At 45.4% G+C, this 26,780-nt stretch overlaps 1 protein-coding gene across 1 annotated transcript in view; it reads left to right on the forward strand.

Annotated features, from left to right (window-relative positions):
• POLR3B (RNA polymerase III subunit B) overlaps positions 1-26,780 on the forward strand; it is a 113,932-nt gene that overhangs the window by 44,960 nt on the left and 42,192 nt on the right. Inside the window, exons 17-20 of the mRNA XM_077266462.1 lie at positions 9,724-9,798; positions 10,633-10,731; positions 13,908-14,035; positions 23,749-23,958. Of these exons, the coding sequence (XP_077122577.1) occupies positions 9,724-9,798; positions 10,633-10,731; positions 13,908-14,035; positions 23,749-23,958 (512 nt within the window). The remainder of the gene's footprint in view (positions 1-9,723; positions 9,799-10,632; positions 10,732-13,907; positions 14,036-23,748; positions 23,959-26,780) is intronic.

Raw genomic sequence — 26,780 nt, forward strand, 5'->3', positions numbered from 1 at the left:
GCCTCGTGTCTGGTGTGGTGGGCTGCCCACCTCGGGTCTGGCCTTGTGTCTGGTGTGGTGGGCCGCCCGCCTCGGGTCTGGCCTCTCGTCTGGTGTGGTGGGCCGCCCGCCTCTGGTATGGCCTCGCTTCTGGTGTGGTGGGCCGCTCTCCTCGGGTCTGGCCCTGCGTCTGGTGGGCTGCCAGCCTCGGGTCTGGCCTTGCATCTGCTGTGGTGGGCCACCCGCCTCGGTTCTGGCCTCGCTTCTGATGTGGTGGGCCGCCCTCCTCTGGTCTGGCCCTGCATCTGGTGGGCCGCCCGCCTCGAGTCTGGCCTCGTGTCTGGTGTGGTGGGCCGCCCGCCTCGGGTCTGGCCTCGTGTCTGGTGTGGTGGGCCGCCCGCCTCGGGTCTGGCCTTGTGTCTGGTGTGGTGGGCCGCCCGCCTCGGGTCTGGCCCCGCGTCTGTTAGGCCAGTTGTCTCGGGTCTAGCCTTGCGTCTGGTGTGGTAGGCCGCCCACCTCTGGTCTGGCCTCGCGTCTGGTGTGGTGGGCCGCTCACCTCGGGTCTGGCCCTGCGTCTAGTGGGCTGCCAGCCTCGGGTCTGGCCTTGCATCTGGTGTGGTGGGCCGCCCGCCTCGGGTCTGGCCTTGTGTCTGGTGTGGTGGGCCGCCCGCCTCGGGTCTGGCCTCGTGTCTGGTGTGGTGGGCCACCCGCCTCGGGTCTGGCCTCGTGTCTGGTGTGGTGGACCGACCGCCTTGGGTCTGGCCTCGTGTCTGGTGTGGTGGGCCGCCCGCCTCGGGTCTGGCCTCTCGTCTGTGTAGTGGGCCGCCTGTCTCGGGTCTGGCCTAGCGAGTGGTGTGGTGGGCCGCATGCCTCGGGTCTGGCCCTGCGTCTGGTGGTCCGCCCACCTCGGGTCTGTCCTAGCGAGTGGTGTGGTAGTCTGCCCGCATCGGGTCTGGCCCTGCTTCTTGTGGGCCACCCTCCTCGGATCTGGCCTCGCGTCTGGTGTGGTGGGCCACCCACCTCGGGTCTGGCCTCGTGTCTGGTGTGGTGGGCCGCCCGCCTCGGGTCTGGCCTCCTGTCTGGTGTGGTGGGCCGCCCGCCTCGGGTCTGGCCTCTCGTCTAGTGTACTAGGCCGCTCGCCTCGGTCTGGCCTCGCGTCTGGAGTGGTGTGCCGCCTGTCTCGGGTCTGGTCTAGCGGCTGGTGTGGTGGGTCGCCAGCCTCGGGTCTGGCCCCGCGTGTGGTGGGTCGCCAGCCTCGGGTCTGGCCCCGCTTCTGGTGGGCCACCTTCCTCGGGTCTGTCCCCGCGTCTCCTGGTCCGCCCGCCTCGGGTCTGGCCCCGCGTCTGGTGGGTCGCCCGCCTTGGGTCTGGCCTAGCGACTGGTGTGGTAGGCTGCCCGCATCGGGTCTGGCCCCGCGTCTGGTGTGGTTGGCCACCCGCCTCGGGTCTGGCCTCGTGTCTGGTGTGGTGGGCCACCCGCCTCGGGTCTGGCCTCTCGTCTGGTGTAGTGGGCCGCCTGTCTCGGGTCTGGCCTAGCGAGTGGTGTGGTGGGCCGCATGCCTCGGGTCTGGCCCTGCGTCTGGTGGTCCGCCCACCTCGGGTCTGTCCTAGCGAGTGGTGTGGTAGGCTGCCCGCATCGGGTCTGGCCCTGCTTCTTGTGGGCCACCCTCCTCGGATCTGGCCTCGCGTCCTGGTGTGGTGGGCCACCCACCTCGGGTCTGGCCTCGTGTCTGGTGTGGTGGGCCGCCCGCCTCGGGTCTGGCCTCCTGTCTGATGTGGTGGGCCGCCCGCCTCGGGTCTGGCCTCGCGTCTGGAGTGGTGTGCCGCCTGTCTCGGGTCTGGCCTAGCGGCTGGTGTGGTGGGTCGCCAGCCTCGGGTCTGGCCCCGCGTGTGGTGGGTCGCCAGCCTCGGGTCTGGCCCCGCTTCTGGTGGGCCACCTTCCTCGGGTCTGGCCCCGCGTCTCCTGGTCCTCCCGCCTCGGGTCTGGCCCCGCGTCTGGTGGGTCGCCCGCCTTGGGTCTGGCCTAGCGACTGGTGTGGTAGGCTGCCCGCATCGGGTCTGGCCCCGCGTCTGGTGTGGTTGGCCGCCTGCCTCGGGTCTGGCCTCGCGTCTGGAGTGGTGTGCCGCCTGTCTCGGGTCTGGCCTAGCGGCTGGTGTGGTGGGTCGCCAGCCTCGGGTCTGGCCCCGCGTGTGGTGGGTCGCCAGCCTCGGGTCTGGCCCCGCTTCTGGTGGGCCACCTTCCTCGGGTCTGGCCCCGCGTCTCCTGGTCCTCCCGCCTCGGGTCTGGCCCCGCGTCTGGTGGGTCGCCCGCCTTGGGTCTGGCCTAGCGACTGGTGTGGTAGGCTGCCCGCATCGGGTCTGGCCCCGCGTCTGGTGTGGTTGGCCGCCCGCCTCGGGTCTGGCTTCGCGTTTGGTGTGGTGGGCCGCCCGCCTCGGGTCTGGCCTCCCGTCTAGTGTGGTAGGCCGCCCGCCTCGGGTCTGGCCTCTCGTCTGGCGTGGTGGGCCGCCACCTCGGTTCTGGCCCTGCGTCTGGTGGGCTGCCCATTTCATCATTTAGTTTCCTGGTGGCATTTTGTAAGGTTCGTATGGCTGATCTGAGCAAAATTAGTGTACGTCCAGTTGATCCTCCTATCTTGATTGGAGAATATCTAAAACTTTCACAATTTACTTTCCTTAAGCACTATCCGTTGAACTAGGATAATCTTGGGAACTTTCTTCAGGTGTAAGATCTTACAGGGGTGTTCCCTGCCTATCAGAGGGTTCCTTGGTCATGGTGGTGGGAAAAATGATAATTACTTAACGGTAATTAGATTTTCCTGAAACCCATGACGGCACCCCCTATTTATTCCCTCCCTCTGGCTTATAGTTGTTGGTGGTTCTCAGTCTTCTCTTCTCACAATGAAGAATGGTCTTGAGTGAATTTATAATAACAAGAATGATAATAAGTCCGGTGACTCCTACTTGACTTTTTGGAAACCACATTGAAGGAGCAATTGGGATTTGCCTTTTTATTTTGAGCTCTTGGCTTCCTGTCCATTGATAGGGTAAATCCCTTTCTTTTGGTTGCTGTTATGGATTTCCAGTAAATCAAATTCCTGGTAAGTAGCAGTCATTTTTATTATTTATTTTTGCGTATAAGAAAATCTGTTTCCACACTGAATAGAGACTGGGACCAAAATTGGTTGAAATTTGGACCCAGTGCGGTCCATTTTTTTCTCGGACACAAAAAACAAACTTTAACATCTGAGGCCTAATGAATGAGGCCTACGAGATATTTCTTAGAAATGTCTTACTGTAAAGGCATCACCTTGATAACCATAGTAATGAACACAGAGGTGTTGTCTCTGATTCTGTGGGGGATAAATGGTAAAGTTCTGAACTTCACCATAAACACCCTCAGCTACATAAAGTGTGAACAGGCCCCCAAAATTGTCTGAAGAGTTACTTACCTGGGCCGGTCACCTTCAAACTGTCTGGGTCTAAAAACACAAAATGATTCAGGCTTAGAACTTTGAACATTCTATTCCAGGGACGTCAAACTCAAATACACAGAGGGACAAGATTAAAAGTTTGGAGACAGTTGCGAGAAACCTTGAAATTCATTAAAAAATGTCTATAACTAAGCGAGTTTTCCTTATCAAATATAACGATGAATATTTACATACAGAAACAAATTTAAAGGGGTTTAAATCCCCACACACTATAATGAAACACACACAGTCCTCCATGCAGTATAATGGGCCCCAAATATTCCTCTTCCATACAGTATAGTGGCACCACATAGTTTTCCACACAGTATAGTTGCCCCAAATAGTCCTCCATACAGTTTAATAAGCCCTGTATTACCTTCCATACTGTATAATTGTGCCCCATTGTGCTTCACACAGTATAATGGCCCCACATAGGGCTCAATACAACATAATGGCCCTACATAGTGCTCCATACAGTATAATGGGCCCATAAAGCCCTCCATTGCCTTTACTATGTGGGGCTTCTACACTGTACAGAGCACTATATGGGGCCATTGCACTGTATGGAGCACTTTGTGAGGCCATTATACTATATAGAGTGGCTCCACATAGTCCTCTATACAGTATAATTATCCCACATAGTGCACCATACAGTACAATGGGCTCTGTATTGCCTTCCATACAAGCCAATTATATTGTATGGAAGGCAATGCGAGGCCTATTATACTGTATGGAAGGCAATGTCGGCCCATTATACTGTATGAAGCACTATGTGGGGCCATTACACTGTATAGAGCCCTATGTGCCGCTATTACACTGTATGGAGCACTATGCAGGGCCATTGCACTGTACTGAGCACTATTTTGGGCCATTATACTGTATCAAATGGCTCCACATAGTTCTCCATACAATATAATGAGCCCATATAGTCCTGCATGCAGTATAATGACCCCACAGTGCTCCAAACAGTGCAGTGGGTCCTCATAGTCTTCCATACAGTATAATGTGCTTGCATTGCCTTCCATACTTTATAATGGCCCAACAATGTGGGGTCATTTTGCTGTATGGAGTACTATGCAAGGCCATTATACTGTATGGAAGTCAATGTGAGGCCCATTATACTATATGGAGGATTATGTGGGCCAGTTATATTGTATGTAGCACTATGTGAGGCCATTAAACTTTATGGAGGACTATGTGGGGCTATTACAGTTTATGGAGGACTATGTGGGGCCATTATACCTTTATGGAGGACTATGGGATCTTTATACTGTATGGAGCACTATGTGGAGCAATTCAATACAGTATAATGGCCTCACATAGTGCTCCATACACTGTCATGGCCCCACATAGTGCTCCATATACTATATTGGCTCCACATAGTGCTTCATGCAGTGTATTGGCCCCACATAGATCTCCATACAGTGTATTGGCCCCACAGAGTGCTCCATACAGTGCATTGGCCCCACACACTGTATGGGGCAGTACATTGGTCCCTTGTAGTGCTTCATACAGTCTATTGGTCTCACATAGTGCTCCATACAGTTGAATGGCCCCATATAGTACTTCTTACAGTGTAAAGGCCCCACCCATATAGTGCTCCATACAGTGTAGTGGCCCCACATAGTGCTCCATACAGTGTAATGGCCCCACATAGTGCTCCATACAGTGTAATGGCCCAACATAGTGCTTCATACAGTGTAATGGCCCCACATAGTGCTCCATACAGTGTAATGGCCCTACACTGTTCTCCATACAGTGTAATGACCCACAGTGCTTTATACAGTATTTTGGGCCCACATTACCTTCCATAAAGTATAATGGTCTCACATAGTGCTCCCATACAGCATGATGACCCCACAATTATACTGTGCGGAGCACTATGTGAGGCCATTATATTGTATGGAAGGCAATGTAGGCCGATCATAATGTATAGAAGGCAATTCGGGCACATTATACTGTAGTAAGCACTATGTGGTGCCATTACAGTTTGGAGCATTAGATGGGGCTATTATTATGTATGTGGGGCCATTATACTGTATGGAGGACTATGTGGGGCCATTTTACTGTATGGAGCACAAGTATGTGGTTTGTATACTTCTGGCCACATTACATCTAGATGTGTCTGGCCTCGCTCAATTCATTTTCACAGAGTGAGGTTGCACATGTCTAGTTGGCACATGACTGCATGTATGCAAATCACGGGCACAAGAGAATCCTGACAGCGTGCAGTGCGCACTGAGAGAATTCAGAAGTCTGCAGTCACATAGAATGAGTGCAGACTCAGCACAAACTTGGAAACCCCTGTATTTCTTCTAACCACTAAAAACATGAGAATTAGTCACCATCAGAAAAACATTTACATCCAGGTACCTGATAGATGACGTTTCTTTTCTTCTACATCTTGTCCAGACACCATGATGAGTTTTCTCATCCACAGCTCTTATCTGCAGACTTCCATCTTCTCCAGTCTCCTGCAGCACATCCCCACACGACGCCCTTAAAGATAAAAGTGTCATTATAATGCTCCTGAATAAAAATATCTGCCCCACACTGAGCCCCGGAATAAATAATTGGCTGTTACACTAAATACCCCATCACAGTAAATCTCCCCCAGGCTCGTTACACTAAATACCCCCATCACAGTAAATCTCCCCAGGCCCGTTACACTAAATACCCCCATCACAGTAAATCTCCCCAGGCCCGTTACACTAAATACCCCCATGACAGTAAATCTCCCCCAGGCCCGTTACACTAAATACCCCCATCACAGTAAATCTCCCCAGGCCCGTTACACTAAATACCCCCATCACAGTAAATCTCCCCAGGCCCGTTACACTAAATACCCCCATCACAGTAAATCTCCCCCAGGCCCGTTACACTAAATACCCCCATCACAGTAAATCTCCCCCAGGCCTGTTACACTAAATACCCCCATCACAGTAAATCTCTGCCAGGCTCGTTACACTAAATACCCCCATCACAGTAAAACTCCCCCAGGCCCGTTACACTAAATACCCCCATCACAGTAAATCTCCCCTAGGCCTGTTACACTAAATACCCTATGACTGTAAATCTCCCCCAGGCTCGTTACAATAAATACCCTATGACTGTAAATCTCCCCCAGGCTCGTTACAATAAATACCCCCATCACAGTAAATCTCCCCCAGGCCCGTTACACTAAATACCCTATGACTGTAAATCTCCCCCAGGCTCGTTACAATAAATACCCCCATCACAGTAAATCTCCCCAGCGACCTACCTGGACTCGTCCCCTTCCAGCTGTCAGGTCCTAGTGATACAAGATGGCTCCGGTGCGGAGCTTCGTACATTCTACACCTATTGTGATGTCATGTGAGGTCTGTGATGTCATGCGCCTTGTGATGTCATCATCGCTGTCACTGGTAATTCATATTTACAACCGCAATAAAAAGTTGATTTAATAGTTTAAAACCCCCATGGTGGATAATTACAGCTTGTGATTCATTTACAAGCTGTTATTAATATGTGGGGGATTAGTTGTGTCCTGCTCCACCTTCCTCCTGCACTGGGCTTTATATGTATGGGCAATTCACACGCGCGGCATGTAGTTATAGCCTCTGTTACATGACTGGAGGCCTCTGCAGATCCCTATTAACGTTCGGGCAATAAGATTTACATTAGTGACTATTTCTGGAATCCCTCGCTTGGGCCTAATACTAATACATCAGTTACCTGTCGCAGATGAGATGGTGCACATGTACTATGGGAGAAGTTCTCTCATTCTGGTGCATTATGAAGATGCGTTTGATTATTGGTACAAATTCATTGAAAGAGGGTAGTTTGTGAAAAAATAAGTTACCTATCCAAAGGAGGTCTGACCACTGGGACCTGCTCTCAATTGTTTGTTTGTTTTTTATTCTCATAGAATGGATCACCAGTGCGCCTGCTCGACCGCCAGTCCATTCATTCACTATGTGGTGGTTGATTGCTGCGCTCGGCTTTTTTCTTGGAGTCCCATAGAAAATAACTGTAGAATTAGTTGATCATCCAATCTTTGGCTTCATTTTGTAGCTGAGTTAAGTCCTCACCTCCTGGGATGAAAATTCCCGATCGGTGTGGACCACCCATCCATCAGTAATTTTTCACCTATCCTGTTATTAGACTTGCATTCACAGGACAGTCCCTTTAATATGGCGTCATACAAACGCTAGACTATCGGATGATTATATGTAAGTTTTACATAGTTATCCCCACCGTGGGCATTTATGGCAAATAGGTGGAAAGTGGCCACATCAACTACGAGAGGAATGGCGAGGAGGCCAATAGTGTGTCTAAACTCATACACTTCTATGGAAGGACCATGTTGCCCCCCCCCCCTCTTGGGACCCTCCTTCTTCCATTACATGGGGGTACCTGAGGTGCAACCCTGATAAATGAAACATTACTCATCCCAGCAATCTCCTGTCGCTCTTGTTCCTTATCCAGTCCTTACTGATCGCTACTTCTTGGTCCTGTCCTTGACTTAATGAATAAGGCAGGAGATGCCTCCTCAGCCAATCACTGACTACGGAGGTCCCTGCTGTGGCTGTGATTGGCTGAGCCCGCACTTCCTGTCCTTTTTTGGTCGGTTCAGACAGGATCTGGAAGTAGAGAAAAGTAGGGATCTAATAAAATCTAGGTAAATATTGCTACTTTTTGAATCCTTAAAAAAATAAAAATCTTCAGTGTAAACCTTCTTTTAATTTGTTCATCCTCTTATGAATGCCTCCACACAAGTTCTCAACGACTCATGATAGCCATTGTACTGCCCACGGGTTCTAACTCCGACCCCAATTCGCAATTAAATACCCCCAAAACTCTTAAGAACCAGGTAGCTCTGGATGAATAGTCCAATTATCAATGACCGGGTGGGAAAGCCCAGAAGTCATATAAGATGTTCCTACATTTGGTAACTATACCTGCGATCTAATAGTCGTTCCTCCCAAATCTAATTTTTAACTGCAGAAGAGAATCGTCCGAATCCTACAAACACTAATGAATATTTCTTTGGAGCAGCTCGTTCTGAGAGGGATAATGTAACGCTCCTGTATTGGGGTAATGAGGGTCCTATAGTAGCAGGGTGCACCTGGCAGAGGCCTATTGGTCCCGCACCATGACGGAGCCTCATTGACAGCAGATACACGCACAATGCCTGTTATCTGCCAGCCCTCCACAATATGGCCGACCCTGTATAGCCTGGTGTCCTGCATGCCCCAATACTGTCTGACAGCTGAGGTCCCTCGAGTCTTCTACAGAACAGATCTTCTGCCGGTGGCCCATAGACACCTGGGAATAGGAGCTGCCAATCTGTAGTTGGCCGATGACATCCCTGGAGGCCTCATATTTATTTTTTTTTTGAGCCAGATCCAGAATTTTTTTTCTGCATGTACATTGTTGCTGGAGAGTAAATTTTATTTTTACTTTTTTTTTTTTTTTTTGCCGTAAAAAAAAACAACCTTTAAAATCAACTCAAAACTGTAGTATGAAGAAAGGCCATCACAGATGACAGCTTTGAGTTGGAGACTAATTCCACACTTCTAGGGCCAGGAAGTTTTTTTATGCTCTCTATTGTGAGCCTTATTGGTGTCCTATACTGAGCACAACCTCTCTCCAGGTCTTCTACACCCTCCTGTCGAAGTTTGACCATACGGTGGACATGTGTAGCCAACATCCCCGCTGCTGCATCTTGTAGTCATTCCTTCGTTCTCCCTGAAAAATGGCCTCCACCGATAAGTGCATGATAACTAGAGGTTCTGCTGGGACCACCAATTATTTAGATCATAGGGGTCCTGTGTCCCTTATTTGAATTAATCAGCCATTGCGCATAGGCTCCATTGATTGCATATGGGACTAATGAAGATTGGCAATCAGTACTTCCATGGGCTCAATTCATAATTTGTGAGGCTTTTTTTTTTTTTGGTCTAAACCAAGCACCACACTTGGTTGTCCCATAGTCATTAGGTAGAGCAGCAAGGCTCAGGCACAACCTCCACTCCATTAAAATGTGATCAACATAACCCCCCGTTCTCACGATCAGTAGGAGTTCCAGGGGTGGGACATTTATCACCAGCTCTCAGGATAGGTGATAAGTTGTCATTTTGGGGCAACACTAGCGATGAGCGGATGTGTGTAACCGAGGGTCTTCGATGTGCTCGAATAATGTGTTTGAGTCCCCGGATGTTTTTGTTTTTGTTTTGTGTTATGAAAAATGAAATTCCGCTAACTAGTTTTTTTAATATCCGTTTTTTTTGCAGACCTTACATTATTGTCAAAAACCAGAGACCGATGGTGACCAACAAGCACATCCTGGAGCTGTCTCAGGGCTACAGGTTAGTTTGACATCCATGCCTTTTACCTTAGAAGAATGGAGGCCAATCTGTCAGCAGGTTCTTGCTATATAATCTGAGAGCAACATTATGTAGAGGCCGAGAGCCTGATTCCAGCGATGTGTCACTTGCTGTTCTACACAATTTTCATACAGTCCTACAGTCCCTATTTTCTCTGCTGCAGAGCTTGGAATGCTGAGCTGTGTGTAACCCCGCCCACTTCACTGATTGGTCGCTTACTGTTGGGTGGTGGGGGCGTGGTTGGACCAGAAGTCAGGGGACACCTAGTCCTGCAGTGATAATCTCCTCCTGATAAAACATTGATTTTATTAAATCGTCAGCACGCAGCCTAATAAGTGATACATTGCTGAAATCAGGATCTCTGCCTCTACATCATGCTGTTGACAGATTTCCATTAATGAGTCTGGACCAAAAGAGTAATCTGGCATGTTCACTCTGCATTTTGCAATGTCTTTCAGAATGGTTTCTCAATTTATGCCTTCGCATTCAGCGCTTTTATTCTTTTACTTTTTTATTACATCATTGTTATATCTGCCTATGTTAATTACTTGTTAAATAGAAGAGCGCCATGGGATAATATTCGTATCAGTAGAGAGAATAGTAATCTGAGCAGAAGTAATGGGAGTCTCGGCACATATCTCTTAATATACTGATAAGAAGGAACCGAGATGATTCTCCTGAGGAACGCGTCGGACTCCTCAGGCCTGGCAGGCGACTCCCGCGAGCGACCGCTCCTGGGATTGAGGATTTCCATACTCGAATGTGATTATATGAGTGCCGGGACTCCCTCCTCATTATCTCGCTGACCATTTACAGGAGCTTTGAGGATTTCCTCCATGAAAGTCTGGTGGAATATTTGGATGTGAATGAAGAGAACGATTGTTACATCTCTCTGTACGAACACTCCATATCCAAGTAAGTGACCGCTTTATCTAAAGCTTATACTCCTGTTTTTTTTTTCTTCCAAATGTTTCACCAATAACTAAATTAAAAGGTCACTTTCAACAAACTTTATATAACTTTATATAAATCTATGATACAAAACAGTGAGTATAAGAAATTGTATAATATGTCCTATCAGGGAAATCTGCTTCTTTATCCACTTCTGAGCCACTTCTTTTCTACCCTTGCCCACTGCTTTCAAACATGCCACAATCACACCTCTCCTCAAAAAGCCATCCCTTGACCCAAGCGCTATGTCCAGCTATCGCCCCATATCTTTGCTCCCATTCGCTTCCAAACTCCTTGAGGAGCACGTCCATGCTGAACTTTCCTCTCACTTTGCATCTAACTCTCTCTTCGACAACCTACAATCTGGATTCCGTCCCCATCATTCTACTGAGACTGCCCAGACCAAAATTACTAACAACTTACTTACAGCCAAAGCTAACAGACAATTCTCTCTACTCCTCCTTCTAGACCTGTCCTCTGCCTTCGACACAGTGGACCACTGCCTCCTACTACAGATCCTCTCTTCCTTTGGGGTCAAAGACCTCGCCTTATGCTGGATCTCCTCATACCTTACCAACCTCATTTAGCGTTTCCTACTCCCACACTACCTCTTCATCTCGCCCCCTCTCTCTTGGAGTCCCCCAAGGCTCTGTCCTAGGACCCCTTCTCTTCTCAATCTATACACTTGGCCTGGGACAACTCATAAGGTCCTATGGCTTCCAGTACCATCTATATGCTGCTGACACTCAGATCCACCTCTCTGGCCCAGATGTCACCTCTCTGCTCTCCAGAATCCCAGAGTGTTTATCAGCCATATCCTTCTTCTCCTCTCGCTTCCTCAAGCTCAGAGTGGACAAACCTGAACAAATTATCTTTCCTCCATCTTGCACATCTTCCCTACCTGATCTATCTATCAAAATATATGAAATCACACTTTCCCCTGTCCCCAAAATCCGCTGCCTCGGAGTAACCCTTGACTCTGCCCTGTCCTTGAAATCGCACATCCAAGCTCTCGCCACCTCCTGTCGCCTCCAGCTCAAAAATATTTCCAGAATCCGTCCTTTCCTCAACCCTCACTCTACCAAATTGCTCGTGCATGCCCTAATCATCTCCCGCCTCGACTACTGCAACATACTCCCCTGTGGCCTCCCTGCTAACACTCTCGCACCCCTCCAATCGGTCCTTAACTCTGCTGCCCGACTAATTAATCTCTCTCCTCGCTACTCCTCCGCTTCCCCTCTTTGCAAATCCTTTCACTGGCTCCCAATTTCCCAGCGTATCCAGTTTAAACTACTAACACTGACCTACAAAGCCATCCATAACCTGTCCCCTCCGTATATTTCCAAACTAATCTCTCAATATCTTCCCTCACGTAATCTCCGGGCCTCCCAAGACCTCCTTCTCTCCTCCACGCTTATTCGCTCCTCACCCAACTGCCTCCAAGACTTCTCCCAAATATCCCCCATCCTCTGGAACTCTGTGCCTCAACACGTCCGGTTATCCACCACATTTGGATCCTTCAAAAGAAACCTGAAAACCCACCTCTTCAAAGAAGCTTACAGCCTGTACTGACCACATGGCCACCTCAACACCATCAGAGCTACTGCAACCTCAACCTACTGTCTCCTTCCCCATAATCCTGTAGAATGTAAGCCCACAAGGGCAGGGTCCTCGCCCCTCTGTACCAGTCTGTCATTAACTGCTAAAATTTGTCTTGGTCTAAACAAGGGCCGCCAGCTCACTGAGGGATCAGATTGCAGATGCTTATTGAAGGTTGTGTAGAGTGGGAGGGAGAGGAGCAGAGTGAAAAAGAGAAGAACAGATATTTTAAAGCGGGACTGCAGGATTGTAATCAGTTTTTATTTTTTCAACCCTGGATTCACAGATACTCTGCTCAGTACTGCTGTATAATATCCTCATACATGTGCTGAACATGTGCTGGTGTATTCCTACATGGTGTATTAAGACATAGCAGCTAGATGGGAAACCGGTGACTAGTGCTAGAAGCAATTCATGTAATGACTAGTGATGAGCGAACGTGCTCAGATAAGGTGCTATCCGAGTATCTTCGGCATGCTGGAAAGATATGTTTGAGTCCCCGCTGCTGCATGTCTTACCGCTGCTCACACATGGAGGGATTATCTGTTTGTTAGGCAATCACTGCATGTGTTGTCGAACAGCCGTGAGACATGCAGCTGCGGGGACCCGGACATATTTTTCAAGCACGCCGAAGACACTCTGTTAGCACAAAGAGCATGCTCAGATAACACCTTATCCCAGCACGCTCGCTCATCACTAATAATGACCAGAAGTGGTGTTATTCATATACAGCTTATTGTGAAAAATCATGTAAAGCACCAGTCAATCATGTAGCTCATGGATGACTTATACATTAAATTATTTTTTTCCATTCCTATTGACTAAAATGGTCAAGTTGGATTTTCAAAAACGGACAAGAACGGATTTGATCATACTAATGCGTGAAAAAAATGTGAGGAAAAACCCCATAAAATGGCCATTTAAAAAACAAAACATTCAGTAAAAGCGAGCATATTTTTTTTTAATCCCCCGAAAAACGCTTTTTGTCTCCTGTATGATAAGGGTAAAGTGGAATTTTACAAACTTTTGAATATTTTTGAGATGGGCTATTCCCAGATCCTATTTCAGTATGTAATATGTGTAATAATGATAATATTAGCTAATACCTCTAGTTAGAAATATAGTATAGTTCTTCAGATACCCTATGTGGCTTACCTCATATGCAGTGCACTGCAGTAGCTTAGGTATCCATGGTTACGGCCACTAAGAGCCATTTAACGTCACTATATGAGTGATCATAATCATGGATACCTAAGCTACTAAAATTCCCTGCACTGGAGATAACCAACATAGCTAATCAGAAGAACTATACTATTTTTCTTCATGTTTATTTTTATTTCACTCCACCTGACATATTTTTCCTGCTTTTCAGGATATTATATGGTAAAATAAACGGTGTCTTTAGAAAATTCTCGCAGCGCATAGTTTGCTTTTCCTGACGATCTTCTAGAACGTCCCGTGTTGTATTACTTGTAAGACTTGTCTTCCTTCTGATGCGCCGCACTTTATGGTGACGTCTGCTGTGTGTGATTGTTTTTTAGGCACACCACCCATTTGGAAATTGAACCCTTTACATTGCTCGGGGTTTGTGCTGGACTTATCCCGTACCCACATCACAACCAGTCCCCAAGAAACACTTACCAGTGTGCTATGGGGAAACAAGCCATGGGTAAGGAAACCATTTTTTGTCTCTTTTTGGCTCTGGGCCCATTTATAATTCATGATTTTGGCTTCTTAGTGAGTGCCGACGGTCTAGGCAATTGTTTTCCGGTCCGATCCGATCACTTGACGAACCAGTGGCAAAATGTTTACACGGGCAGTATTCCAGTCCAACGTGTTTCGCCATGATGGCAGCTTCATCAGGGGATCGGACAGTCACCACATTCTATTCCATCTCTTGATGAAGTCGCTGTCGCAGTGGAACTTGTTTGAGGGGACACTCCACAGTGTGATCTTACAAATGAAGCACACATTAGAAGTGTCCCCCACAGATTTACCATTTTAGCAGCTTCATCAGGGGATGGGATAGTCCTCATTTTGTCCCAACCACTGATGAAGCCGCTGTCCCAGTGAAACACGTTTAGGCCCTTATACACATTAATGATAATGGTAACTACAAAATGTTTTTCTACATTATCCCTAAAGTCACACGCTTTCAAATATACAAAAATAAAAGTTCCACTTACATGGCCATATGCCATCCTAGTAGTGTTTATATTTTACACGCATTATGGAGGATCGACGAGCGATACACGGAGCCAAGACGTCGGGTCACATAAGTAGGGGCTGCACATCCTCACCATTCCTTCCTGCATATGGTGTGAAGAACCCACATAGAGCTCAATGTTCTTCTTCACCAAGAAATCAGCCAATTGCATCATTTCTGACGGTTTCCCGATAACTTCTTACATTTTGGCTAATCTGCAAGAAGGAAAAAAAGTGACAGATTACTTATAATGAGGCGTGTAATGGAAAAGGGGAAAGCGTTCACTAATGTATGGATACCTATACACATTGGAGATGTGATGTGGATTTCACGTACCATGTCTGCAGCAGTTGAGGTGTATGATGTTCTGCAGCAGCTGAGGTGTATATTATGGATTTTTGCAGCAGCTGAGGTGTGTATTATGAGGTTCTGCAGCAGCTGAGGTGTGTATTATGAGGTTCTGCAGCAGCTGAGGTGTGTATTATGAGGTTCTGCAGCAGCTGAGGTGTGTATTATGAGGTTCTGCAGCAGCTGAGGTGTGTATTATGAGGTTCTGCAGCAGCTGTGGTGTGTGTTATGATGCTCTGCAGCAGCTGAGGTGTGTATTATGAGGTTCTGCAGCAGCTGTGGTGTGTGTTATGATGCTCTGCAGCAGCTGAGGTGTGTATTATGAGGTTCTGCATCAGCTGAGGTGTGTATTATGAGGTTCTGCAGCAGCTGAGGTGTGTATTATGAGGTTCTGCAGCAGCTGAGGTGTGTATTATGAGGCCCTGCAGCAGCTGATGTGTATTATGAGGTTCTGCAGCAGCTGAGGTGTGTGTTATGAGGTTGTGCAGCAGCTGAGGTGTGTGTTATGAGGTTGTGCAGCAGCTGAGGTGTGTGTTATGAGGTTGTGCAGCAGCTGAGGTGTGTGTTATGAGGTTGTGCAGCAGCTGAGGTGTGCGTTGAGGTTCTGCAGCAGCTGAGGTGCGTTTTATGAGGTTCTGCAGCAGGTGATGTGTGTGTTATGAGCTTCTGCAGCAGCTGAGGTGTGTGTTATGAGGTTCTGCAGCAGCTGCGTAGCACTGTTTATCTTCAGCCTAGTCCATTTCTGATATGATGATATGATACTCTCTTTGCCAGTGTTGTGTACAGACCGGTCATTCCTTTGGCTCATTTTTACTAATGATATGATAATGTCACAATAAAGAGAATTCTGATTGACGTGTAAGACAATGGCCGAGGCGGCTCGTACAGTCCGAGACCAAGAGTGATGCCTCGTAGACAGATTTCCGGGGGTAAGAAAAAAACGTGAGGTCTTTACTGGATTTGGCTTTCTTTGCTGGAACACATTTGGTTTTCTTGCCACACACAGTCGGACTGGCTCAGTGAGTACAGAAAGCCAATTCAGCCTCGCACAGGCCTTTGTCATCCTCTCCCTGAATAAGGTTTTTTTTCCTCTTTTTTTTTTTTTTTTGTTCGGAGCGTCATTTGCAATTCATTGTCTGTTTTCTGAGGTCGGTGTATTCAGCTGCCGTGACCCCGGGTCTTGCACATTTAGCTCCTTGGATACAATGCGCTGACGTTACTGTCGATGGTCAGGATACAAAGGCTGCAAGATATCCTAAGCCATAAAAAAAGGCCTTTGTTTCTGTTATTACCAAACACCTGAATAAAGAAGTCGTCAGATAAAAACCCCTCACCGGGGAAAATTGGCACCAGACGTCCAACGGGTAGGAATATGTCCTAAATGAATGAATATGGAGCTGCTAAGACTCATCTAGGAAGAAAAGTTATGGAAGAATTGTTTATTAAAGGGGTTTTCTAGGAAGAAAAGAAAAGGTCATTGAAAGTATTTTACAAGAAAATTATATATAATTAGCAAATCACAAGTAATTTGTTTAGGGAGGTAATCACTATAGGGTTAAAATGGACTCCACCTTATTAAAATGATCAAAACATGTCCTGGAATGTTAATAGGACCGGAGCCTGTGCAGTAGGAAGAAGCTTTGCCTCTCCTTTTTATGTATAGGAAACTGTGCACCTAGTGGGAAATCTGATCTAATACTGGAGAGAACAGTGGTGCTGTGTAAGAAGAGGCTGCGCACACTGCTGTCCACCCTGCCTATCTGATCTAATACTGGAGAGAACAGTGGTGCTGTGTAAGAAGAGGCTGCACACACTGCTGTCCACCCTGTCTATCTGATCTAATACTGGAGAGAACAGTGGTGCTGTGTAAGAAGAGGCTGCACACACTGCTGTCCACCCTGTCTATCTGATCTAATACTGGAGAGAACAGTGGTGCTGTGTAAGAAGAGGCTGCTCACACTGCTGTCCTCCCTGTCTATCTGATCTAATACTGGAGAGAACAGTGGTGCTGTGTAAGAAAAGGCTGCACACACTGCTGTCCACCCTGTCTATCTGATCTAATACTGGAAAGAACAGTGGTGCTGTGTAAGAAGAAGCTGCTCACACTGCTGTCCTCCCTGCCTATCTGATGTAATATTGGAAAGAACAGTGGTGCGGTATAAGAAGAGGCTGCTCACACTGCTGTCCTCCCTGCCTATCTGATGTAATATTGGAAAGAACAGTGGTGCGGTATAAGAAGAGGCTGCACACACTGCTGTCCACCCTGTCTATCTGATCTAATACTGGAGAGAACAGTGGTGCTGTGTAAGAAGAGGCTGCTCACACTGCTGTCCTCCCTGTCTATCTGATCTAATACTGGAGCCATCAGGGGTGCTGAGGAAGAAGAGGCTGCCAACCTTGTCTATCTGATCTAATACCGGAGATACCACAGATGCAGAGGTAAGAAGAGGCTGCTCACACTGCAGTCAGCCTTGTCTACAGTGGGTACGGAAGGTATTCAGACCCCTTTAAATTTTTCACTCTTTGTTTCATTGCAGCCATTTGGTAAATTTAGTAAAGTTTATTTTCTCATTAATGTACCCTCTGCACCCCATCTTTACTGAAAAAATAAATGTAGAAAATTTAGCAAATTTATTAATTACAGCTGCAAGTCACTTTGGATAAGTCTCTATGAGCTTTCCACATCTTGCCTCTGGGATTTTTTCCCATTCCTTCAAGTTAATTGGTTTTCTCTGGTGAACAGCAATCTTCAAGTCTGATGACAGATTCTCAATTGGATTAAGGTCTGGCCTATGGTTAGTCCACTCCCAAACATTTGTATATTTCCCCTTAAATCACTCAAGTGTTGCTTTATTTGGGTCATTGTCTTGTTGGAAGGTGAACCTCCGTCCCAGTCTCAAATTACTGACAAACTGAAACCGGTTTTGCTCAAGAATATTATTTTGCACCATTCATCTTCGCCTCGACTTGGACCATTTTCCCTGTCCCTGCTGCCAAAAAACATCCCCACAGCATGATGCTGCCACCACCATGTTTCACTGTGGGATGGTGTCTTTGGGGTGATGAGCTGTGTTAGTTTGGCGCCAAAAATAGTATTTACTTTGGTGCCTTTGTCTCATCTGATCACAGCACCGTCCTCCATACATTTAGGGAGTCTCCCACAAGTCTTTTGGCAAACTCAAAACGAGCTTTATCATTTTTGTGATTTTTTTTATTTTTTTCTCCTCACTCTTCCATAAAGGCCACCTCTGTGGAGTGTACGGCCTATTGTGGTTGAATGGATAGATACTGCAGTCCCAGCTTCAGAACTCTACATCTCCTAAAGGGTTACCTTTTGGTCTCTCTGCTGCCTTTCTGACTTGTTCTTCTCAACAACTTTGTTCCTGGTTAGTAGCGCTTCTTGCTGAAAGTGAACCTGTCAGCAGGATTTTGCTAAGTAAACTACAAGCATTGTCTGGTTGGCAGTGTAAAACGGAGTAAAATGATAGCTTGGGTGAAGAAATCAGTCTTGTAGTTCTTGTGTAATCAGTGTTAGAAGTTTTCAGTTAATGATATGCTGATGCTCTGGGACTGTAGGCAGAGTCTTTCATGATGCTCTAGGCCAGAGAAACCAAGAAGAGTCCTGACCACAGGCGTCCCGAAGCACAAACAGTATGTCTCTCTGTCCCTTTGTGCTTCGGGGCGGCCTGTGGACAGGTCTCTCCTTGGTTTCTCTGGCTTGGACCAGGTAGATAAGACTCTGCCTACAGTCCCACCCCAGAGCACGGGCATCTCATTAACTTAAAACTTGTAACACTGATTACACAAGAACCACAAGACAGATTTCTTCACCCCAGGTATCATTTTAATCAGTATAACAGCGTCAACCTGACAATGCCTGTAGTTTACTTAGCACAATCCTGCTGACAGGTTCAGTTTAATGGTGTTGCAGCCTGTGTGGCCTTTCAGAAAAAGTGAAGTGTATATACTAACGGACCACGTGACACTTAGATTGCACACAAGTGGACTTCCTTTCTCTAAGCATGTGACTTATGAAGGTAAATGCTTCCACCAGAAATTTTTAGGGGTTTAATGGCAAAAGGAGTGAATAGTTATGCACATGCCAATTTTTTTTTTTCATCCCATAAATTTAATTTTTGACTATATCTTTTTCTCACTTAACCAACTTAGACTATTTAGTGCTGATGCATCACACACAAATCGTATTACATTACAACCTGTGTTTAAATATTTATGTAACAAAATAGGTAAAAAGCCAGGGGGTGAATACTTTTGCTTACCATTGTATATAATAAATATAAAGAAAATTGAATAAATATATCTGCACAATCTTTTTAGTTTGGTGATTTAGGATTTCCAGATAAAAAGAGATAATTTAATACATTCTTTAATTCAGCATAAATAGGACTTCTTATGTGCTATACTAGTCTGATCTGGGTTTTTTTGTAGTCTCTTCAAATTTTACATTTAATAGCAATTCTGTGCCATTTACACTTTCTCTCTGCATAAATGAGTACACCCCCTTTTGAAAAGTAAGATTTTAATCAATATCTCATTCAACACAAGAACAATTTCCAAAATTTGGACAAGACTGAGTTTCATAGAACATGTTTTTTCTTTTTAAACCCAAAACGAAGGTTAATAATATAAGTTTTGTTGCAAAATCTTCAGTTTTGCTCAAATTAGTTGTTTCGAAAATGAGTACACCTCACATCAAGAGCTACTACATCTAGCATTTTGTATGACCTCCATGATGACAGCACCAAGTCTCCTGGGCATGGAATGAAGAACTTGAAGACAACCTGCAACATCTTTTTCCATTCTTCCATTCTTCAAGAACGACCTCTTTTAGAGCCTGGATGCTGGATGGAGAGTGAGAACTTGTGTTTTCAGAATTTCCCATGAATGTTAGAGTGGGTTGAGCTCTAGAGCTGCTGGTAGCTCCTGTGTAATTTTGACCAGCGACGTCCCAGATGTGCTCGATGGGAGATAAATCTGGAGACGTAGGTCGTGGTAGAACGTTTAGGCCCCGTAGGCTGCTCACAGTAGCACCAGCAACATATGGCCTGGAGTTGTCATGTTGAAAAACTGCTCTTCTCACACTTTTATGTTTCCTCGTGAAGGCCTTTTCATGGGGTGGTCCATGTGGTCTTCAGGCCAATCTCTGGCTAGAATTTTGTCCAAGACAAAAGCAGGATGGAGTCTTTGAAGTGATGGTATGGGCCTCATAGAGCACTGATCTCAAAATCATCCAGACTGTCTGGGATTACACAAAGAGATGAAAGGATCTAGACAAGCAACATCCACTGAAGATCTGTGGTTGGTTCTCCAAGATGTTTGGAACGACCTACCTGCCACGTTCCTTCAAAAACTGTGTGAAGTACAAGTGTATCTAGAAGAACTGATGAAGGCAAAGGGAGGTCACCAAATATTACGGAAGTTTTATTTAGACTTATGTTTTGTTCATTAAATTTAATTGATTAGAATGGACTACTAACCTTTTTCTAACCTTGCCTAAAACTTTTGCCTTACTTTGTTTATATGTATATATTTATTTAGATGGTATTATTGGTGTAAGATTGTGAACGCAGAAGTGGTTGCTCTGTGGCTGTCGGTGCATGTTGCGAGTTGTAGATTCATCACATCTGGAGTGCCCCAGCTTTGCCGACTGCTGTATAATGTACTATGTCTTTTACTTTTGTCTCCGTTTTGGTTTCATTCCACTCGACCTTTATCACTCTTTAGTGTTTCTTTATGTGTTATTAACCCAGCAGAGCGCGTTGCATTCACTGCTCGGGATAAAGCGCTTTGTGCCGGGGACCTTTTGTTGTTTGGAAATCACCTGCATAATAATCTCCGTAATTTTAAATGGCAATAAAATGTTTTGGAGGAATTTTCAGACCAACAATACAAAACATCTGACATGTTATGACCTGAAACCTAATGTGAAATCAGCTAGAAACCATGGTTTTGTTCTGCGGTGGGCTAATCGCATCAATATGCCGAGGCTTGGCATTTTACAGCCATAGAAAAACTCTGGGTATTCACCCCTGAACTATGTCAAATATGGAATACATTTAATGTATGCATACAGTATATGGATTTTATATATATATATATTTTGTGTGTGTGTATATACATATACACTGACATTGCCTTCAAAAAGTATTCATACCCAGTGAACTTTTTTTTACTTTTTTTTTCACGTTACACCCACAAGCTTAAAATTTAAGATGTATTTTTTGGAGATTATATGTGATATACACAAAGTATTATTTATTTTTAGAGCACCATTGATTCCATGGTTCTGTACATGGGAAGAAGTTACATACAAGATAAGGATGGGGGTTGCTGGACCTTCTGTTGTGAGGTGGCACCTCTTGGTATTTACCACCCCCCTGTAGTCCAATGCCCCCAAATAAAATCCTGAGTGACCAATTGTCCCCAGAAGTCACATAATTAGTAAGCTGAGTCCACCTGTGTGTAATGTATTCTCCGTATAACTACAGATGTTCTGTGAAGGCCTCAGAGGTTTGTTTGAGAACATTAGGGATCAAATGGCATAATGAAAACCAAGGAACACACCAGAGAGGTCAGGGATAAAGTTGGGAAGAAGAGCAAAGTAGGGTAAGAATCTATGGCAAGACTTGAAAGATGCTGTTCACTGATGCCTCAATCCAATATCAGTGAACTAGTTTGCAGAGAAGAATGGCCAAAAATGTCAGCCTCTAAATGTGCAAAGCTGGTAGAGACGGACCCAAAACACTTGAAGCAGTAGTTGCAGCAAAAGGTGGTCCTACAAGCTACCGATTCAGGGAGGCGGAGTACAAATGGACATCACATTTTTCAGATTTATGTGCATCATTTCCTTTACACTTCACAAATACTTGATAATTTGTGTTTTGTATATCTCGTAAAATCTAAATTTCAGTCTCAGAATTACCCAACCCCTTCATGATAAATGTCTTTAGTTCTTAGTAAAGTAGAGCCCCTCTGGCTGTTGTGACCTCCTGCAAACATGATGCACAAACAGACAGGAGCTTCTGGCAGCGTTCCTGAAGAATCTTAGCCCAGTTTTTAATGGCTTTTAGGTCAAAAATATTCTTGGCTTTTTCAAATCCCACCAAAAGATTCTCTCATCACTGCCCAATATATTCAAAATCTTACAGTGGTTTACTGGACCATCCACCTCAAAGTAAATGCCGCAAATTGGTATAAGAGGTCAACTACCCACCTGTTATTAAGAGGGTGATTTAAGACCTTCAAATGTGGTCTTCTTTCCAAATTTCATGGCTATGGAGGATCAATTCGGTGAAAATGACCCTTTTAACAGGATAACAGGATACTACAGTGATTGCGAAAGTATTCGGCCCCTTGGAACTATTCAACCTTTTCCCACATATCATGCTTCAAACATAAAGATACCAAATGTACATTTTTGGTGAAGAATCAGCAACAAGTGGAACACAATTGTGAAGTTGAACTAAATTTATTGGTTATTTTAAATTTTTGTGGAAATTCAAAAACTGAAAAGTGGGGCGTGCAATATTATTTGCCCCCTTTAACTTAATACTTTGTTGTGCCACCTTTTGCTGCGATTACAGCTGCAAGTAGCTTGGGGAATGCCTCTATCAGTTTTGTACATCGAGACTCTGAAATTCTTGCCCATTCTTCCTTCGCAAACAGCCCGAGCTCAGTGAGGTTTGATGGAGATAGTTTGTGAACAGCAGTTTTCAGTTCTTTCCACAGATTCTCGATTGGATTGAGGTCTGGACTTGGACTTGGCCATTCTAACACCTGGATGCGTTTATTTGTGAACCATTCCATGGTAGATTTTGCTTTATGTTTGGGATCATTGTCTTGTTGAAAGACAAATCTCCGTTTCAGTCTCAGGTCTTTTGCAGACTCCAACAGGTTTTCTTCAAGAATGGTCCTGTATTTGGCTCCATCCATCTTCCCATCAATTTTAACCATCTTCAGTGTCCCTGGTGAAGAAAAGCAGGTCCAAACCATGATGCTGCCACCACCATGTTTGACAGTGGGGATGGTGTGTTCAGGGTGATGAGCTGTGTTGCCTGTACGTATCTTGGTAGATTTGCAATGGTATGATACTTCTTCCATTTCAATATGATCGCTTGCACAGTTCTCCTTGGGATGTTTAAAGTTTTGGACATCATTTTGTATCCAAATCCGGCTTTAAACTTCTCCACAACAGTATCACAGACCTGCCTGTTGTGTTCCTTCGTCTTCATGATGTTCTCTGTGCTTCAAACAGAACCCTGAGACTATCACAGAGCAGGTGCATTTATACGGAGACTTGATTACAGACAGGTGGATTATATTTATCATCATTAGGCATTTAGGACAACATTGGATCATTCAGAGATCCACAATGAACTTCTGGAGTGAGTTTGCTGCACTGAAAGTAAAGGGGCAGAATAATATTGCACGCCTCACGTTTCAGTTTTTGAATTTCCACAAAAATGTAAAATAACCAATAAATTTCTTTCAACTTCACAATTGTGTTCCACTTGTGTTGATTCTTCACCAAAAATTTACATTTGGTATCTTTATGTTTGAAGCATGATATGTTCTGATATCAATACAGCTAAAGGCACAAAAATAAAGTGAAGAAAATGAGGGGTTTGGAAGCCACTTAAAACGCAAAGTTTCATAACTTTCCATGCTTGACAGAATTCTATACAATAAAAGTTTAGGTCCTCTTTACGCCTGTGTAGCTTAGGATTTTATTAGTTTGTGCTTTAAGTTTTTAACATTTACCCAAAGAAATGTGGTGTATGATTTTAATATATTTTTTTTTTCTTCAGGGACGATTGGTTACAACCAGAGGAACAGGATCGATACGTTGATGTACTTGCTGGCATATCCACAGAGGCCGATGGTGAAGACAAAGACTATTGAACTTATAGATTTTGAAAAACTTCCAGCCGGACAGAACGCCACCGTGGCCGTGATGAGTTACAGTGGTTATGACATTGAAGACGCCCTTGTGTTAAATAAAGCCTCATTGGATAGAGGTAAGTGAGGTTCAGGCACGTACCAATACCTGTCTGTACACTGAGGGCTAACCTGTCCGGAATTAAAAGGTTAGGTTGTTAAATATTTTAAAGGGCTTTTCCCTTTTAAAATGTGTCCTGCTTTTCCCCGCCAGTCTTCTATTTTACTGGCTTCACAGCTACAGCCAATGACTTGGCTTTAGTGATATATGGCACCAGTAGAGAACCAGGGACGTGGCACTGGATTAAATGGATAGGTGTACATTTTTCACTTATTTCTTCAGTATTATTGGTTGTGGGAAAATTTTTGAATAACAAAACCCATGTGCCATAGATGAAAATTAAAATCTATAAAGACATCTCCAGAGAGGGGACATATCACGCTCACATTGAACATGTGGGATTAATTATAACTAGGGAGGTGAGAGAGAGCTGACACTTAAGCCTCCATTGAAGTAGGGACCTCATGCAGTGACCCGGTAATTATAGCGGAGATATGCTCTGGGAACCAGCCACAAAGACTGCGATTCCATTAGACAGAGGCAGAGAAGTACACTTCTGAGGCAAAAGCTTCCTCTGTTCAAAGGTCTTGTCTGAAACAGTTTGGAGCCAGTGCTCAGTGATGAATAGAGAAGGGATGAATATGATGCATTCACTCTCATCACCGTAGGGCCATTCTATCTCCTGCAACTTAATTATCTTATGGATAATGCTATCCATGCCATGTTTCATCTCTATAGAAAGGTAAAATCACAGTAGGAAACATGAGTACAATATCTACTGCCTGTAACGTCCAGGGGTGAAGATATCATGAAAGTTATGGAGCTCATAAAATTCTAACAGACCTAGCACATCCCACAATGTTTGAGTTTGAGTTTCTGTCATTCTTTATTTCTGGAAGACATAGTTTTCAGTGAGTGTGTTCATTTTCTTAATCGGAGAGCTTCCCTCTATAAAGATTCCTGCAACATCAGGTTTAGTACTTTTCTTTAGTTATTCTTTTTTATTTTATGTAATTGTATATACCATATTATTTTTTTCCCATTTTATGTTCTGTATATATTTTTATAAACCATTCCTACCTTTCCAGATTAAATATTTAAAATGTAATAGCTCTGTTCCTTTTGTTCTGTAAACTGCACCCCTGAAGCCATACATATATATATATTCCACATTGAAATCAACGCTGTATATAATATATGCTCACTGTGAGTTCCCCAATAACCGGCCAAGTAGTGGAAGCAGCCACAACTTCATACATCACTTGTTAGTCAATTGTTCAATAGGTCCTGACGATTGAAGGCTGTTGAGTTGCGTACCCTGACAAACTAGTGGCAGCGGTGTGAACTGCGTGTTCTCCCTGGTGTTATCCCTGACACCCTTGAATTATTGGATGGTTTGGCAGCTTTCACATACTATTTCTACATTGACCTGTCTGCAGTCAACTACTTAGCGCCCCCTAGTGGTGATGGCAGGCAGCCAGAATTGTATGTTTTAAATTGTATGTTTATATTGTGTATCAGCAAAACATTGATATACAGACTTCTTTGTATTGCTGTAGCAGTATTGCGATATGAGATTTTAATATTGCACTATGAGGATTTTTAAAGTTGCATCCACATGTTTTTCATTACGGATAGGGTTTCTGTTTATTACAGGAGCATCAGCAGTTTTTGTAGCTACCAATAATGTATATAAAATTGGCAGGATGAGACTGAGCAAAAGTTTCCAGAAAAACGGACCGCTATTTAACGGATCTGTTTTCCATAGACTTTAATGTTAAAATTTAAAAAATATATGGATCTAGTTTCAATTGTTTTTTTTGGTTGGACAAAAAAGTTTCTTCTGCACAATTTATTTTATCCTGATTGCTGCTGAATCTGTTTGTAATTGTGATTATTGGATATGTGGAATCAGCCTTAGGGCTTATTCAGATATCCATGCTATTTGGTCTGATCTTGGACCGCAGCGTCCATACTGGCCGACGTTCTCCTGATCAGAGTGTGATCACCTCGTAGAAAGGTCCTGCTTTGTTCGAGAGAGCCGCAACCTCATAGAAAGGTCCTGCTTCGCTTGAGAGACATGCAACATTGCAGAAAGGTCCTGTTCCCGTCGGGAGACCCGCAACCTCGAAGAAAGGTCCTGCTTTGGTTGAGAGACGCGCAACATTGTAGAAAGGTCCTGTTCCCGTCGGTAGACTCGCAACCTCGTAAAAAGGTCCTGCTCCGGTCAGGAGACCTGTAACCTCGTAGAAAGGTCCTGCTAATGTCAGGAGACCTCTGCAACCTTGTAGAAAGGTCCTGCTCTGGTCGAGAGACCCGCAACCTCGTTGAAAGGTCCTGCTCCGGTCAGGAAACCTGCAACCTTGTAGAAAGGTCCTGCTTTTTGGTCGGGTGACACGCAACCTCGTAGAAAGGTGCTGCAAAGGTCAGGAGACCCGCAACCTCGTAGAAAGGTCCTGCTTCAGTCAGAAGACCTGCAACCTCGTAGAAAGGTCCTGCTGTGGTCGAGAGACCCGCAACCTCGTAGAAAGGTCCTGCTGTGGTCGAGAGACCCGCAACCTCGTAGAAAGGTCCTGCTTCGGTCAGAAGACCTGCAACCTCGTAGAAAGGTCCTGCTGTGGTCGAGAGACCCGCAACATCGTAGAAAGGTCCTGCTCCGGTCAGGAGACATGCAATCTCGTAGAAAGGTCCTGCTTTTTGGTCGGGTGACCAGCAACCTCATAGAAAGGTGCTGCTATGCTCAGGAGACCGGCAACCTCGTAGAAAGGTCCTGCTCTGGTCGAGAGACCCGCAACCTCGTAGAAAGGTCCTGCTTCGGTTGGGTGACCCGCAACCATCGTA

The sequence above is a fragment of the Ranitomeya variabilis genome, chromosome 5 (assembly GCF_051348905.1).
Source record: "Ranitomeya variabilis isolate aRanVar5 chromosome 5, aRanVar5.hap1, whole genome shotgun sequence".
Classification (NCBI taxonomy): Eukaryota; Metazoa; Chordata; class Amphibia; order Anura; family Dendrobatidae; genus Ranitomeya; species Ranitomeya variabilis.